This window comes from Bos taurus, chromosome 10 (assembly GCF_002263795.3).
Source record: "Bos taurus isolate L1 Dominette 01449 registration number 42190680 breed Hereford chromosome 10, ARS-UCD2.0, whole genome shotgun sequence".
In the NCBI taxonomy this organism is placed as follows: Eukaryota; Metazoa; Chordata; class Mammalia; order Artiodactyla; family Bovidae; genus Bos; species Bos taurus.
Window position 1 is genome coordinate 59,796,415 of NC_037337.1, and position 17,414 is coordinate 59,813,828.

At 36.2% G+C, this 17,414-nt stretch overlaps 1 protein-coding gene across 1 annotated transcript in view; it reads right to left on the bottom strand.

Annotated features, from left to right (window-relative positions):
- Positions 1-730: 730 nt before the first annotated feature.
- USP8 (ubiquitin specific peptidase 8) overlaps positions 731-17,414 on the bottom strand; it is a 52,705-nt gene continuing 36,021 nt past the window's right edge. The window contains 11 exon segments of the mRNA NM_001076126.1: positions 731-1,563; positions 1,733-1,865; positions 3,745-3,887; positions 4,600-4,836; positions 6,027-6,237; positions 6,687-6,899; positions 8,722-8,984; positions 9,398-9,475; positions 12,726-13,304; positions 16,296-16,516; positions 16,813-16,957. Of these exon segments, the coding sequence (NP_001069594.1) occupies positions 1,378-1,563; positions 1,733-1,865; positions 3,745-3,887; positions 4,600-4,836; positions 6,027-6,237; positions 6,687-6,899; positions 8,722-8,984; positions 9,398-9,475; positions 12,726-13,304; positions 16,296-16,516; positions 16,813-16,957 (2,409 nt within the window). The 3' untranslated portion in view covers positions 731-1,377.

Here is a 17,414-nt window from a genome sequence, read left to right on the forward strand (position 1 = left end):
TCCAAGGATACTTCATGGAGCTAAACCGAAATAACTTTCATTCAAGTGGCTCTGTGATTTGAAAATATTAATTGATCTGATAATTTAGCCAAGAAGCTATAAGTCACTCAGACTAATTGCAGAACATGAGAAGTCGTCCATTTCACAATTCAAAACTGATTCTTGCATCTTCTTCCTGGGAATCCAGTAATGGTGACATCTTTCAGGAGCACCTTTATAATCTTGTTTTTTATGTGGAGTGTTTATATTGATTTTACCTGTAACAACCGAGTCCCTGAGGTAAATGATAAATTCTACGCTCCTCTATCCCTTTTAATACATCAGTTGTTAAAGATGTGGTTTATAATGCAGTTCACTTTGCAGTTATCTTTTTACGTTAATCCTAAGAATTCTACTACTCGTGATAGAATAAGTCTGCCTGGGTGTTAAGGTTTTATATCCTACTTTGACTTTCAACTCTTGAGAGAATCATAAGTGCTATATGCAGTTCATGGTCAAGGTGAAGGAAGAATGGAATCAAGTGATGCAACAGAGTAAGTGTACTAAATTTTAAGTCACTGTATTGGGATAAAGTGTGTGTAAAAATTATAATTCTGCTGTCCTGTGCAACAATAAAAATTAAAGACAGAACACTTAATAAAAATTAAAGACAGAACACTTATAGGGTTTTAAATTATTTTTCTCATTAAGATTTTAATGTAGGTGTAAATGAAAATTCTCATTTAAAAAATTAAAGAAAAGTTTCCATTTATTTTTTTAGAATAAAGATTTAGTGCACAAATACAGCCCAAAGCCAACAGAAAAATAGCTTTGCCCTGTCATGTCCCTAAGAAAGCACTGCAGTTACTCAGAATAGGCCAAAAGTCGGGGGGGAGCAATCCTCTGAGTTCTAGGCTTCACAAAAGGACCACATATTATACTATGTACATTGATTTGATGTGCAAGTGTGCAATAAATATATACACATACATTCCTATCTGCTTTACATCATTCTAGAGTATTCAGTAGATCAAGCTGGGATTTAGAAATGTGAAAAGGCCATAACAGTGAATAGGAAAATAAAGGATACAATGATTTTTAGACCAGCAGAATAATAATGCTTAGCTAGTTAATTATTTTAACTTTGGAGCAAACTAAAAAACTTGTTTTGAAATAAATGGTACCTGTAAGGAATGCTTACTGCAATACTTGTTAAATGTTCTTGGTCAGTTTTTTGATAATGGCGCTGACCAGAAGTATATGGTATAGTAACACAGCTCTCATTGTCCTACAAGTCCTTTAAATGGTCAGCTATGCCTATCCAGAATCTTTACAAGCAATTCAAGAGTTGTGTTGCTCAGCCTGTTAAAAGATAACTAGCTTAAAACCTACTTCTCCTTACGTGGCTACATCAGTTATTCGTGGTCCCAGTGACGTATAAAAGAGGATATAAGCTGCTGAAGATTTCACCGAAGAAATGGAAATATCAGAAACCTCATGATCGTCAAATTTAAACCACCGCTGTCTTGCTGCATTTTTACAATAGGCAGTGTAGTGGCCACCGTCCAGCCCACCGTAGTGATTCTGTGCCAAACAAGACAGAAAATCAGTTCAAGTTGAACTATTTAAAATATGTCAATAATTTCAAAGCCTTAATGTAGTTCCTACTTTCCTCTGAGGAAAGGAACAACCTGAAACTTGTTTTTTCAGTTTGCTTCGAAAGAAAAAGTATTCTGGTCAATGAGATACTTACTGAAACAGAAAACAAGTTGTATTTCTTCAGATTGTTCTTTGGGCCAATAACATACTGCGACAAGTCAAGATTTTCTAATGGAAAGTCCACAGATGTCTGTAATTTTTGTTTCCACCTGCCATCATAGGAAAAACTGCAGAGCAAAACATTACAGCAGTTACACTGACAGACCAAAGACATCAAAATGAACCCTAATTCATTCACTAACAATCCAGAGTTTTAGACAGTTTTTATGTTTAGACATAAAATCTATTTCAAACACACACCCAGCATTTTAATAGTGGAGGGACTTGTCTAAAGATACTTGGTTTCATTTCTGTTTTACAAATGAAACTGAGGTGCATAAAAGTCTTGGCCCAGGTAAACAGTGATGGAGGTAGAGCCACACGTTGGTCCCTTAATCCCCAGACCAGCTAGAGCCATTAGATGAGTCTTAGACAAAGGCAAGAAGTCAGTAACACCCCCATTTATAATGCTAATCACCACAAAGAACAGAGAAGTAACAGAAGAGAGTGGCTCCAGATTTAAGCTTGTACTTTGAGATCCAACCAGTCCATCCTAAATGAGATCAGTCCTGGGTGTTCATTGGATGGGCAAATGTTGAAGCTGAAACTCCAATACTTTGGCCACCTGATGCGAAGAGCTGACTCATTTGAAAAGACCCCGATGCTGGGAAAGATTGAGGGCAGGAGGAGAAGGGGACGACAGAGGATGAGATAGTTGGATGGCATCACCAACTCAATGGACATGAGTTTGGGTAAACTCCAGGAGCTGGTGATGGACAGGGAGGCCTGGCGTGCTGCAGTTCATGGGGTTGCAAAGAGTTGGACACGACTGAGCGACTGAACTGAACTTGAAAAAACTAGAGCCAGAAACTGCATGCACACAGCCTAGTGACTGAAATAATGGCATTCCATCATCCTAACACACACTGCTTTAAACACCAAAATACTGGTTGGTGTAATATGGTTATTTCAAAATTATTTTTTAAAGAGTGAACTCTGAACCATTTATACTTTAAGATATTTTCCAAGAATAATACACAGCACTAATAATCTTAACAGAACAAATGTGTAATCATTTGTAGAATGTTTATCTATACCTTTGCAATCTGCAACAAGCAGTAAAGGACAACCGATATAATAAGCTTTTGTAGAAAATCTACACAAGAGATTTGAATATATCAGTGTTGAAATTAACATAAATAACTGCCTAAGAATCTCCAATAATTTGAAAATAATTTTGTTTCACTGATTTGTAAAAATGTTTTATATTGGAGTATCATTGATTAACAATGTGTTAGTTTCAGGTGTACAGCAAAGTGATTCAGTTATACTTCTATCTTCTTTTTCAAATTCTTTTCCCATTTAGGTTATCAAAGAATACTGAACAGTGTTCCCTGTGCTATACAGTAGGTTATCTGTTTTAAATACAGCAGTGTTTATATGTCAATCTCAAACTCCCAATCTATCCCTCCTGCCCCAGTTTCAGTGATTTTTAAAGACAGAGTTACATGAAAAAGCGGTGCTGTCATTTTGCAGTTATTGCAAAAATGCAAGTGAACGAGCCTCTTCATTTCTGCCTAATTTTCCTGCTGCTGCTGCTGCTAAATTGCTTCAGTCGTGTCTGACTCTGTGAGACCCCCGTAGAGGGCAGCCCACCAGGCTCCCCCGTCCCTGGGATTTTCCAGGCAAGAACACTGGAGTGGGTTGCCATTTCCTTCTCCAATGCATGAAAGTGAAAAGTGAAAGTGAAGTCGCTCAGTCATGTCCGACTCTTAGCAACCCCATGGACTGCAGCCCACCAGGCTCCTCCGCCCATGTGAGTTTCCAGGCAAGAGGACTAGAGTGGGGTGCCATTGCCTTCTCTGCTAATTTCCCCCTAGAAGTACCCTAACCTGATAATCTTTGTTATACATCCTAAGCAGACAGCACAATAAAGTTTAGAATAAAATACATAGAAATCCTTCATCTAAAAAGTACTACACAGGTAGAAAAATGTGGCCCTTTTACCGTTTCAGATGCACTAAAAGCACAGGTGGCAGCTTCCAGATTTCTATCTTTTTTAGGGAATCCCGACGAGCTCTGCAATGACTGCAATAAAACCTGTTGTTATCTGTGAGTTTTTCTTCTTTGGAAAATAACCTAAGGCAATCCTGGAGGCAAAAATAAGTAGTAGATATTTGTTAACTTATTTTTTTTTATTACTGAGCATCTATTCAATAAGTTACTTTGTCAGGCATGAGGAGTAAGCTATTTACAAAGCAGCTCCTGTTCCCCCACCCCAACCCCCCACCTCCAGAGTTATGATCTACTGAGGAAGCAGATGGGAGGAGTTGATAGGGACAAATTATGGAGAGTGATGGTGCTGTGCCCATGGAGGAGGGAAGACGTCTGCATGTCCTGAGAGCATCAAGGGGTAACTTCTACCTGGTGGCTCAGGACGTTCTAACAAGAGGCTAACACTAAAAGCGTCAACAAGCTCTCTAAATCACACTGCTGTTGTGTGCAAAATAGGATATTTATTTGATACCTCATGTAGAACAATTTCTTCTAAAAAGTGTACCTGAATTAAAGTCAACATACAGTTTCCCAAATTAACTTCTAAAACTTCAATACAGACTTTGAAAAACATTATCAACTCTAAAAGAATATTTAATAGGAAAATATTTTGAAAATTTCTTTTAAAAATGCATATTTTCTTCAAATCTGCATAGGCCTAATTAAAACAATTTTTCTGTGAGTTTTAACCTATAAAATGTTTACAGGGATAAAGAGCAGAAATCAATTACCAAGTAAAGTACAACTCTATGTGCATATAAAAAATGTTTTCCTTCAATAAATCATTTTCTCTCAATCCTAATTTACCTGTAATGTACATTTACTTGTAGATGCTAGTGGGAGAGACAAATACATGAAGGCCTCAAATGTCCTGGACTTTTTGTGACAGGTGAGGCACTGTACTGTGGATTTGAATTGACCCTGAAAAAGTGCAACAATGATAGATTCATTGAGCTGCTTGTGTTTCTGCCATGCATGTTCTGCAGCTTTAAAGTCATCGAGATGATCATTATTTTCTTCTTTATGTCTCTTCCGATTATCAGCCTGAAAATAAGATTTAAACTCTGTATTAATATCTCAAAGTCAACATTTAAATATAAAACAAAGTATATTCAATATAAATCTTGGCATCACTGACTCGATGGATGTGAGTCGGGGTGAACTCCGGGAGCTGGTGATAGACAGGGAGGCCTGGCGTGCTGCGATTCATGGGGTCGCAAAGAGTCAGACATGACTGAGCGACTGAACTGAACTGACTGAATCAAAAAATTTGATGCTACAAAAAAATGCTAATCAAAAATATCTCCCCAAAAAACCAAAACCCACTTTATCAAAAGGGGGTAACTAGTTTCAATTTCTTAATAAATTTTTATTTAAAAAGCTGAAAAGTCTGATTTTGAAAAGACATTCCACATATACCTGGGAGTTAGGGTTACAACTAGATGTCGTTTTTCTGGTCCTAGTCTCACAGATGGATACACACTATCTTCATAAACATACACATACAGACATACACATATATGTGTGTGTCTATATGTGTACGTGTATGTTCGCTGGTAAGAGAGGTGATAGCAAAAGTATTTGAAAGAGAAGACAGCTTGGTGCTAAAAAGAAGCCATTGTATACAAATAGTAACTTTTCACATGAATCCTTTGGTCATATGGGTCACAAACGCAGGATCTCTGACAACTGTGTTTACAAATTTACAATGTTTATAAATTCCTCACAATAATACAGCCTGTTAACATTTTCACAAGTAAATACAAATTGTATATACTTCCATTCAAATAGTCAGAGAAGGTAATGGCACCCCACTCCAGTACTCTTGCCTGGAAAATCCCATGGATGGAGGAGCCTGGTGGCCTGCAGTCCATGGGGTCGCTAGTAGTCGGACACGACTGAGTGACTTCACTTTCACTTTTCACTTTCATGTATTGGAGAAGGAAATGGCAACCCACTCCTGTGTTCTTGCCTGGAGAATCCCAGGGATGGGGGAGCCTGGTGGCTGCCGTCTATGGGGTCACACAGAGTCGGACACGACTGAAGTGACTTAGCAGCCATTCAAATAGTAAACCTAACAGATGTATTTATTTTAAAGTTTCATGCCGTAGTCCCTAGATTTGAATAAATTAGCACTGAACAATCAACAGCTATAATTTTAAATTGCTATAAAAATGAGTGCAACACTGAGCAACCCTAAAGAGCCTTCGCAACTTAGAAAAATACAATCTTACTTTATTAAGATCTTCATGGAGACCATCCATTAGGAACAGAAGCAGTTCTTGTGAATCTTGCTGGCTGTATCCTGCAAACTGGTCATTGATCTTCCCAATGGTGATTTTAAAGTCTTTTGGACTGATGTACCGGTACTGTCCCGTCCACAGGGCTTTCATGATTATGCCAAATTCTTCTGCAACTTCACCTTTATGCCCCAACAAATTTGACCTTTGCAAACATAATTAAAGTTACAAAACACAAATTATAAAAAGCTAAGATACAGCAGGTTCTTGATATCAACATTAAACTACTCACATGCTGTAATATGTGACCCTACACTAAAATGCTTATTCATAGGTTTATCACCAAATACTTACCTGAATCTTACTTTGATGACACCCCTCCAAGTTGCTTCTTTTTGGCTACCAGCCCTCCGCAGTCTCCCGTTCCTTACCAGTAGGCTCCAATTTATGACAGTGATGTTCTGCCTTCCTGCACTGTTCCTTTCCTGTCTGTCCTTCACCAATCAAAGAAGGCTTTTCTTTACATTTTTCTTAAGAACAATGTTCTATACATTGTTCTTTCCTAATCTGACATCTCTGGAGCTGGGTGGTAAGGAAGTGTGGTTAGAGCACCCTTTTAATATGATATTGCAGAAAAGTATGATATTTCTTTACCTATTAATATCATCCTGGTAACAGTTGCGGTTGAAATAATCAGCCAGATGTGGCGTATTGCACAGGCACTGTAATATTGAGTTCATGTAACAAGTATTTCCTAAATTACGAAGTCCAGTGAGAGCTGGTCCAGATCCTCCAAAAACAGGATTGAGGTTCCGAATTTGAGAAGCAGAAAGTCTTGTGATCTCAGCTTTAGGATAGCTTGTTGGCCTAAGGAAGAAAAAGTGCACATGACTTCTTAAAATGCAGGGCATGTGACATGAAGGTTCATACTTCAAAGGGCAGCAAACTCCAGCATCTGTAATGGTATATGGTAATCCTGCAGATAGTTACTAAGGTCATAAGGTACTGGGTCTTAAAGAACATTTAGTATCTAAGTGATGCGGGTGATGCTCCCATGAAGGTCTTTAACTTCTTACGTGAGCACATGTTTCTTACAGATACCCTGAGATATCAATAGGTTCTCTGGTTTCTCATGAACAGGTAGAGTGTTCTAATACAGAAGGCTCTTTCAAATGTTTTAAATGATCCCAGGAAGTTTAGCATTACCAAATGTTGAATTCAACCAGAATGCCAGTAACTGCGGAGCACACACAGGAGGCAGAGGTTATTTGGGTACTATAACCTGAAGTCTAGAGCTGTGCTGACAAATATGGTAGCAACCACTAGCCACAATAAATTTAAAATTTTATAGCTCTTATAGTAGCCACAATTCAAAATAGCCACTACCATGCTGGACAAAACAGGTAAAGAACATGTCTATCAACATGGCCACTGGAAGCACTGAACTCGAGAATGCCTACACGACTTTTGTCATGCAGTATATTTGATTTATATATGTAATTTTTAGAACTTTAAGGACACTAAGAAAACTAATTGGTAAGTCTTTCTTTTATTACTGATCCTAAGTATATCTCCACCTCTGAAAGGAATACTGAGAACAGATTAAACATTATATTCCAACCAGTTTTTGTTTACACATGGCTCAGGTATATGCACTCTGTTCAATATATATTTAAAAATATACAAACTACATATGCTGTAGTTTTTAAATTGTCAAATTAACAAACTTTAATAAGAATGATGATTCAAGAAAGAATTAAATTCTTACCAGTTTTAATAGTGAGCCCTGAAATCTATAGATTTTCCGAATTTACAAAATCTCCTCCAGTTCAAGCTTCTACCTGGCAGGGTAAATTCTTAGGAGGAAAATATATTAACTACTTTTGGGGAAAGTGATTCTGAAGAGGCCAAAAGGACAGCCTAGTTAGAATTCCTCAGCAATTAAGAGTGTATTTAACAAATCAAAAAATCCCATTTATTTTCACCTCTATCTACCCTACATCCCCCAAAATTAATGGTCAGAAGTGACAGACTAGAAAACTATCTCATAAACCTATCAATCATAAGCCAGGAGCACTGGAGTATTCAATAACTGATAAAGCCAGGAATACATCTAAATGAGATACTGTTTTGGGAAAACTTAAATGAACCTATTCATCACCACTGGTGAACAGAGGAACAGAAATGCAATAAAGAAAAGGGAACAGAATAAGGATTAGAAGCTGATACACACTATAATGCTCATTATTTTAATACATTAAGTTTGCCCCCATGTTACTGAGTTTTTTTTAAGTTTGGAATTTAAGAGCTACAACAAGACATATTCAACAATCCTGTAAATTATAGTTCTCAAAGGGAAATCTAGGGATCTTATGAAGTTTATAAAAACATCTATGTAGTCGCACACTGAAAAGATAACAAGGTGCACACTTTTATATCTACATTAATACATATGCATTAGCAAACGAGTCACAGAATCCTTTTTGACACATTTAAGTTAGTCTGTGACATTTGGGAGAAAAACCAAGGACATTTAATCCATTTATTTTTTTTCCTCTACAGTAAACAAAAACAGTTGGGTTAGCCATCCACAGAATTTTCTGTCTCCCTGATATTAGTAAACTGGTATGTTTAAGAAGTTTTCAAATACAGCAGATGATTCTGTTCCTAGAAGTTAGGATAAACTTACTTGTTTTCCCGATTAACTGCTGGAGTTACTGTTGGCCTCCTCTTCTCTTCCTCTTGAATGGCCTGGGTGATATCTGGGGAGGAGTAGGAGCGCTTCAGTTTAGACGGTTCCCTATCCCGCTCAGCAGGAATCTGTGGCTTGGCTTTATGAGTTGGAGGGGTGGAAGGAGGTGCAGATGAAGGAGCCATTTCCGGTGGATACATATGAACAGTGTTGGTAGGCGAATGATAGTAACGAAAAGTTCCAGTGATGGGATCAAGAAACTTAGGCGGGGAAAGAAAGCACAGGTCAAAAAACAATGAACATTCAATAAACAACAACAAAAACTCAAAAGTATTCCACTACTAAGTTTACTTTTGGATTAAAATAATTTGAATAAAATGGTGATAATCACTTCTATAATTAAACTTTCAAAGAACCTGAGGTTTTAAAATGATAACACTGTTTTTAAATGACATGCCAGAATGCTCATATATTATAGCCAGCATCCCTGACTGGCTATCCAGAAATCTAACCATGCTGTACTTAGGGAAATGAGCTATGTCCTTTATAATGAAGAAACAGAGTCAACTCTGCGTTAGAGAAGATGCAGAATAAACAAGTTCATAAGTTGTTTTTTTTTTTTTAAACAAAACAGTGCCATGTAATTTCTTTCTGTGCTAATTTGGAGTTTTACCTTGGCCCAGCCTGACGGCAGTCCTGGTACAACCCTCCCCATTTCTTCACTTCTCGCTCTTGTCAAAGGCTCTCGAGACTTGTTTTAAAAAGAGAAGGAAAAGGATTTTTAAATTAAATTTTGCCATAGCAAAGAACCACAAACCTGGTGTTGGCTGCCCTTAATATTTTTTAAAAGATGAAGAACTATACATGTTTTCTTAAAGTCCTAAAATTATCATAGCAAGGGGAAGGAGTATGTGTGCACAGCTTATAAAGATGGTGGCTTTTTAAAGTTCCTCAAAAAAAACACAACACAATTTCACTTCTAAGTGTCAACTCCAAAGATAAGAAAATTTATTTCCACACAAAGACTTGGATGCAAATGTTCATGGAATTATTATTCGTAATAGCCCCAAAACAGAAGCAATCCAGTGTCCATCAAATGTAGTATATCCACACAAGGAGGATTATACAGTGAAGAAAAGTCAACCTCTTCAATGAATGGTATTAAAGATGCACCACACTTTTGAGCTATATAGGCAAGCATATAATTTTTTCCACATCTCTTTTTATTGAACAAAATAATTCAAAATATGTAGGCATTCTAAATTTCAGCATACAAAGAGCACTGACATTTTATTAATTTTAAAAACAAACCAGGAGTTCCCTGGTAGTTCAGTGGTTAGGATTCAACGCTTTCACTGCCATGGCCCCAGGTTCAATCTCTGGTCAGGAAACTAAGAGCCTTCGAGCTGCATGAAGCAGCCAAAACAAACAAAAACAAAAAAGCCAAGAGAGAAGACGTAAAACAAATGAAAAAACCCCAAAATATTTTTAAAACCTAGTTTTGGAAAAACTGGACAGCTACATGCAAAAGAATCAAACTAGTCTATCCTCTCATACATACACAAAAATAAATTCAAAATGGATGAAAGACTTAAATGTAAAACCCGAAACCATAAAACTTCTAGAAGAAAACAATGGAGGAACACTCTGACATTCGTCTTAGTAATAATTTTTGGCATATGTCTTCTCAGGCAAAGGTAACAAAAGCAAAGACAGAAAAATGGGACTACATCAAATTAAAAAGCTTTTTGCACAGAGAAGGAAACTACCAACAAAATGAAAAGGCCACCTATACTGAATGGGAGAAGATATCTGCAAACAATATATCTGATAAGGGGTCAATGTCCAAATTATACAAAGAACTCATACAACTCAACATCAAAGAAACAAAAATCTGATTTAAAAATGGGCACAGGATCTGAATAGACATTTTTCCAAAGACAGATGGCCAATAGGCGCATGAAAAGATGCTCAACATCACTGGTCATCAGGGAAAAGCATCAAAACCACAATGAGATAACACCTCACACCCATCAGAATGGCTATTATCAAAAAGATGACATATAACAAGTGTTGGCAAATGCAAAGAAAAAGGAACCCTAGTACAACACTGTTGATGGGAATGTAAATTGGTGTAGTCACTATGGAAAACAGTATGGAGATTGTTAAAAAAGAATTTAAAATAGAACTACCATATGATCCAGCAATTCCACTCCTGGTTATTTATCCAAAGAAATAAAAAACACTGATTAGAAAAGATATATGTACCCCTTTGTTCATTACATCATTATTTACAATAGCCACGAATATGGAAGCAACCCAGATGCCCATAGATGAATGGATAAAGAAGATGTATAGTATATATACACAATGGAATATTACCCATAAAAAAGTGAAATTTTGTCATTTGTGACAACATGGATGGATCTAGAGAGTATTATGCTAAGCAAAAAGTCAGCCTCAAAAGACAAATATATGATTTCACTTACATGCAGAATCTCAAAAACAAATGAACAAGACAAAACAAAGTTATAGATACGAGAACAAACAAGTGGTTACCACCAGAGGTGAGGAGTAGGGCGGCGGGTTGGTGGGGTGGTGGCAGTGAGGAAAAGAAATAGATGAGGAAAATTAAGAGGTACAAACTTTCAGTTGCAAAATAAATGAGTCACAGGGATGAAATATACATTGTGGGAATGTAGTCAATAGCTGTGTATCCTTGTATGATGACATAGTATAACTAGACTTACTATGGTGATCATTTGGAAATGTATAGAAACACCAAATGGCTACGTTGTGTAACAGGAACTAACATAGTATTATAAGTCATTTATACTTCAAAAACAAATACAAAGGAAAAAGGATCAGACTTGTGGTTATCAGAGGTAGGTAGAACAGGAAATTGGAGGAAGGTAGTCGAACAAACTTCCAGTTATAAGTGGATATAAGGTACTACATGACTAATTAATGCTGCTGTATGTTACATATGATAGTTGTTAAGTAAATCCTAAGAGTTCTTATCACAAGTTATTTTTTTACTCTTTTAAATTTTGTATTTCCGTGAGATACAATCATTATATTGTACATCTTAAACTTATACAGTGCTATATGTCAACTGTATCTCAATAAAACTGGAAGGAAAAGAATAAAGTAGGATTTTTAAAAGCCCAAGACACTTAAGAGTTCAAAAGGAAAAGGCACTATTAATTGCATAATAGACAAAAAAAAAAAAGCCCATGAAAAGCACACATGACATTATTAGGTTAAAAAAATCTTCTCTGGTAGGGCTGAATCTCTTTGCGGTTCACCTGAAACTATCATAGCACTGTTTACTAACTGGCTGTATCCCAATACAAAGAAAAAGTGGAGCTCCCTAGTGTCTAGCAGTTACGATTTGGCACTTTCATTGCCGAGGCCCAGGTTCAGTCCCTGGTTGGGGAACTGAGATCCTACAAGTTGTGTGGGGTAGCCAAAAAGAAAAGAAAAAAACATCTCCAAAATTATGAAAATCAATGAAGAGTAATAGCCAAGGGTAGGAAAAGGCAACATTAATGGGATTACTGTCAATATTTTTGATCAGGTGAATGAACAAACAAATGACACAGATGACAAATAAAACCATTACACGCAAAGATAAACTGGGCATATTCTAAGCAGACACAAACTTCATCATATAAATATTTGGCACCTAATTCCTCCATTGTGAGATCAGAAGATTATATTTCACTCTAGTCTTTTGATGATCACACATCAAGCATAAAAATGAAGAATGCAGCTATTTATCTCAAATAGCAAAAATATGTTGCATTCCATAGACGTGAAAAGCAATTCCAGTCCCAAATAATCAAGAGCAGGTAAGCAAATGTAATTGGATCAGTACAAATCTATCATCTCCTAGAAAATCAACTGAAATGTCTACCCTGTTTATGGAATGCTACTGATGTCACTTTTTACGTATGTTTTTTTACACTTAGTTGGCAGTCTGTACTGTTTCCGCTTACCTTGCCTGAACTTGAATCTCCTGCCACAGAGGCATGAGGCACATCTGCTGACCTCTTCTGCACTTCCGGGGTTGGACACCTCTTCCCCCTATCTTCTACAGACTTCTTGGCATCGGTAGTCTCATGTTCACTTTTACTTTGTCTTTTTACTCCTGTTATTTCTCTGCCCCTCTTTGCTGAAGTTTCTTTATCTTCTTTCCTGGCCTGTTCACTTTCTTTCTTTTCCATTTGTTCTGCTTTTTGTTGCTTCTCTGTAATTTCATTTTCTTCAGCTTCTTGTTCCTTTCTGTCTTTTTGTTCTTGTTCTTCCCTCCTCAGTCTCTCTTTCTGTTCCTCTTGCTGCCTTTCTCTAAGTTCTTTTTCTTGTTTGTTTTTTTCCATTAGAAGAACAGTTTCTGCGTGAATACGAGCTTTTTCTTCGTCTGTTAGCATAGCAGTTGGAGGGGGAAATACCGGTTTTGTGGAACGATCAGGAACAACTTTTTCACTCTGAGGAGACTGTTCCTCATGATCTGTACTTTCATATTTTATTCTATGATCTTCAGGCAATTTGATTGCCGGTTTTTTACTACGATCAATCTGTATCAACAAATAACAGAGAAAAACATCCTTTTGTTGAAATCCAGGAACACAATAACCTCAGTTCTTGATATCAAGTTGTGATAAAAAGAACCATCACTCTGTGGAGACAGTATCTGCCAAAAACATCCATTTGTAAATGACCTAATGTCAAGATTTCTCATAAGGCACTTGGCACTTACATCCTCTTGATTCCACACTTTAATATGTTCTGTGTATGAAGATTTCATTCTATAACATAAAAGAACCAGACCTGAGCACCCCTAAAGTTCCATTTCCACATACCCAACTGCCTACTCAGTGTCTTCACATGAGTATCTCACATATACCACAAACCTCATACGGCCAAAACCAAATTCATGATTTCCCCCAACAAACACATGGGTGTGCCCACTATGTCTTGCTCAAATAAAAAAACTCAGAGTTTCATATATTTCAGATTTGTTTCTCCATTCTGTTACCAGAGTAATCATTTTAAAACATAGATCTGACCACTGACTTAAAATCTTACTGTCAAAAACCACTGACTGTACCTAGATTACACAGACTTAGATCTAAATGTCTTGCCATGACTGTGTGGTCTCTCTTCTGCCTATCTCCCCAATCTTATCTCATACTACTTGATATACCAGCCATACCTACCCTGCCCCCATCTTTAATTCCTCAAAGATGCCATGCTTCTTCCCAAGTCAGGCCTTTATACTAGTTGTTTGGCTAGATAATGCCCACAACATTAAGTTTTAGCTTAAATATCTCTCCCTTAGAAAAGACTTCCCTGATCCCTAAGGACCAGCTAAGCCTCTTGAGATATGCTGTCATAATACTCTATTCTTTTCCTTCTAAGTAGTTACTGGGATTCTGATTAAACAACTTTAATTGTTTAAAATCTTCCCTTTTAGCACATAAGCTCCAGAAGGGTAGAGACTGTGCCTGACAGTAAATAAAATGTTGCAGAGAGAATGAATAAAATATTCCAGAACAACTTTCACAAGAGATAAGATACTAATTAAAATTGAGTAATTTACCTCAATTTAACAATATACTAACCCTACAAAATTGTTAAAAATGACCCTAACATCATTTCTTGAGACGTTCACTGAAATAAAAATGAGACTGTCTGCCAGTAACAACCTGTATAGTGTTCCTACAAAATGAACTGTATGTTTTTCCCATTAGAAAACACCACTACAAGAAGGAATCATTTCTCTGCTCTGCTCTTTTTGCCTCTTCATTTAAAAAAAAAAACCTTCCCTGCCCCCACCCTTTTCTAAATTTATTTGTGAATAAAGTTAGAACAAACACTATGAGGATGAGGTTAACAATAAAAGGTGAACAGGGATCAAAATAAATGTTTTCATCCACATTTTCCACTCATCTTAAAAGCATAGCTATGATCATGTTACTTTCAAGTTTAAAATTCTTTCAAGATTTCCTTTTGCCTACATGACAAAATTCCAAGAGAGATCAAAGTCTCTCTTGATGACTTCTGTCCACTTTTCCAATCTTATCTATCATCACACTCACCTCTCTCCGAGAGCTGTGCCCAAGCCTGTCAGAACTACTTACCAATCCCAGAACATGCTTTGTGCCTTCAGTCATAAAATTTTTCCACTTGTTTCTTTCATCCTTAAATCCTACTCCACTCTTAAAGCCCAGATAAAACTACTACCTCCATGAAGACCTCCCTGATGACACCCACTCTAAGTCAGAACTTCTCTTCTTGATGTGTGTGTGCTCCAGTGACTATTAAACAGTATATATTATTGATACATATTATTGATTGTATTAAATAGTACATGTTTATCAAGGTACAATTCATAAATTGTACATATCTCAGAAAGTCACACGGGGATTATGGTTTAAATAACATGATTAAATTGAAAGGAAGTGCAATGTCATAAGCTCTTTTTAAAATTTCTTAAATTTTCATTGTAAGAAAAAATTATTCAAATAATTAGTCTTAAGATTTAATCCGAAATATTAAAAGTAGGCCTTAAAACATGAGGAAATGAACTGCTTTATTTTATATCCCCCAAAAATGACTAAATTTTCTAATCAGAGCCTGCTCCACAAACCAGATGTTACCTATTTCAAATACGAAATATTATTTAAATATCTGAGAAAAAAAATTAAAAATGGTAAAAAAAAATGTTACTGGAAAACACACAGGAAAGAATTTTAAGTAAAATCTAATGACAAGAAAGATGTTATAATTTTTTATTATAACATCTTTTATGTAAACTCTTTTAGACAATTATTGTTAAAATATGCCTGTAATTTATGTGTCAAAGTCTAAGGAAATCAAACTAAAGAACTATTTCAAAACCAAAATACTGACATCATACATCTATCATCTGTAAGCCAAACCATCTTGGAAAATACTATGAATTAAATTTATAATATACACCTGCAAGTGTTGTTCAAGTTCATTGTGCTAATACTGTCTTTGGAAGGAATGATGCTAAAGCTGAAACTCCAGTACTTTGGCCACCTCATGCGAAGAGCTGACTCATTGGAAAAGACTCTGATGCTGGGAGGGATTGGGGGCAGGAGGAGAAGGGGATGACAGAGGACGAGATGGCTGGATGGCATCACTGACTCGATGGACATGAGTCTCAGTGAACTCTGGGAGTTGGTGATGGACAGGGAGGCCTGGTGTGCTGCGATTCATGGGGTCGCAAAGAGTCGGACACGACTGAACAACTGATCTGATCTGATCTGATCAGATACTAAATGGACAGAGTTAGGTTTAAAATTCTTTACAATTATCTATTCTGAAATTGCTGTGGCAGTAAGACAATTACAATGAAGTTTTTTTAATGGCAAAAATGTACCAATATACCAAAAATAGAGGAATATAGATTTTTTCAATCTTTTTCTTTCTAAAATACTGAAGGTACATATACACTGGATACATATTGCTATACTATATACTTAATATAATATTAAAAGAAAAGACATAATAAAATTAAAAGAAAACCAAAAACATACCTGTGGAATATTCTTTAAAATAGGCACTGGCTGAATTATGGGTGAAACATCATATTTAGAAGCAGCAATTGGTTCAACTGGAGCTGATATATTCAGTGGTCCCATTCTCTCATCTTGACTGTTTATCAATTCTGTATTTTCACTGATTTCTATAGGAGGTATCATCTGGGCAGTAGGTTTAGAAGGAACTGATTCTTCCAGTGAAGGGTAAGTAAAGTCCACTAAAATCCCCAAAAGATAAAAATATTATTGAAAGAAGAGCAAACCCCATAAATAGTACTTCATGTCTCATGCATGTTCTATGTCGTAGTTAAAGTAAGCAGTGACAACCACAACAGTCTTAATGAATTGATAAACATTAACTTTCAGACTGTGGACATCTTGTATTTTTTTATGCCTAAAAGCAACTGCTATCTAACAGGACAAATGCACACACAACCAAGAACACTACCCTGAGAACAGAAAATGTTTAAAATTTTACCAAAGCAATTTTAAACAAAAATTTTCACATACATACATGAGACAGACACCTCTTCATTCTTGCCTCGTGGGGGTGGCGTAACTTTAGCATTTGTTGTATACTGTGGATAACAAAGGAGCCAGTTTTCATAGCCTCCTTCTAAAACCAAAGGTTCACTGCGCAGGACAGCTTTACTTTCCCACTATAAAATAAGGAAATAGTATGTTTAATAATATGGCAGCAGTCTCTTGACAGCTAAAAACACAACAAACCTGAATATTAAACTGTTCTTAAAAGATCCATTTCTTATCAATGATTACCAAAAAAAAGAGACAGCTGAATTCAAAATTCAGCATTTAATGAAACAAATGGATAGATCGGGTTTTTAAAATCACACAAGTAATCCATGATCTTAAAAGAAAAATAGGAACACAACTTAACATACAATAAAAATCTTCTGTGATATAACCTCATCACCCAGAAATAACGCTCCAACATTTTAGTTTATTCTTACTGTTTTCTATATATACTTTTTCATTTTTTAAATAAAATAATGAAACTTATGCTGCTTTTCTTTTATACGATCATCTATTATCCATAAAGAGCTATATCATCATCTGTAATGACCAGATAATATTCTGTTTTATACAGACACATAC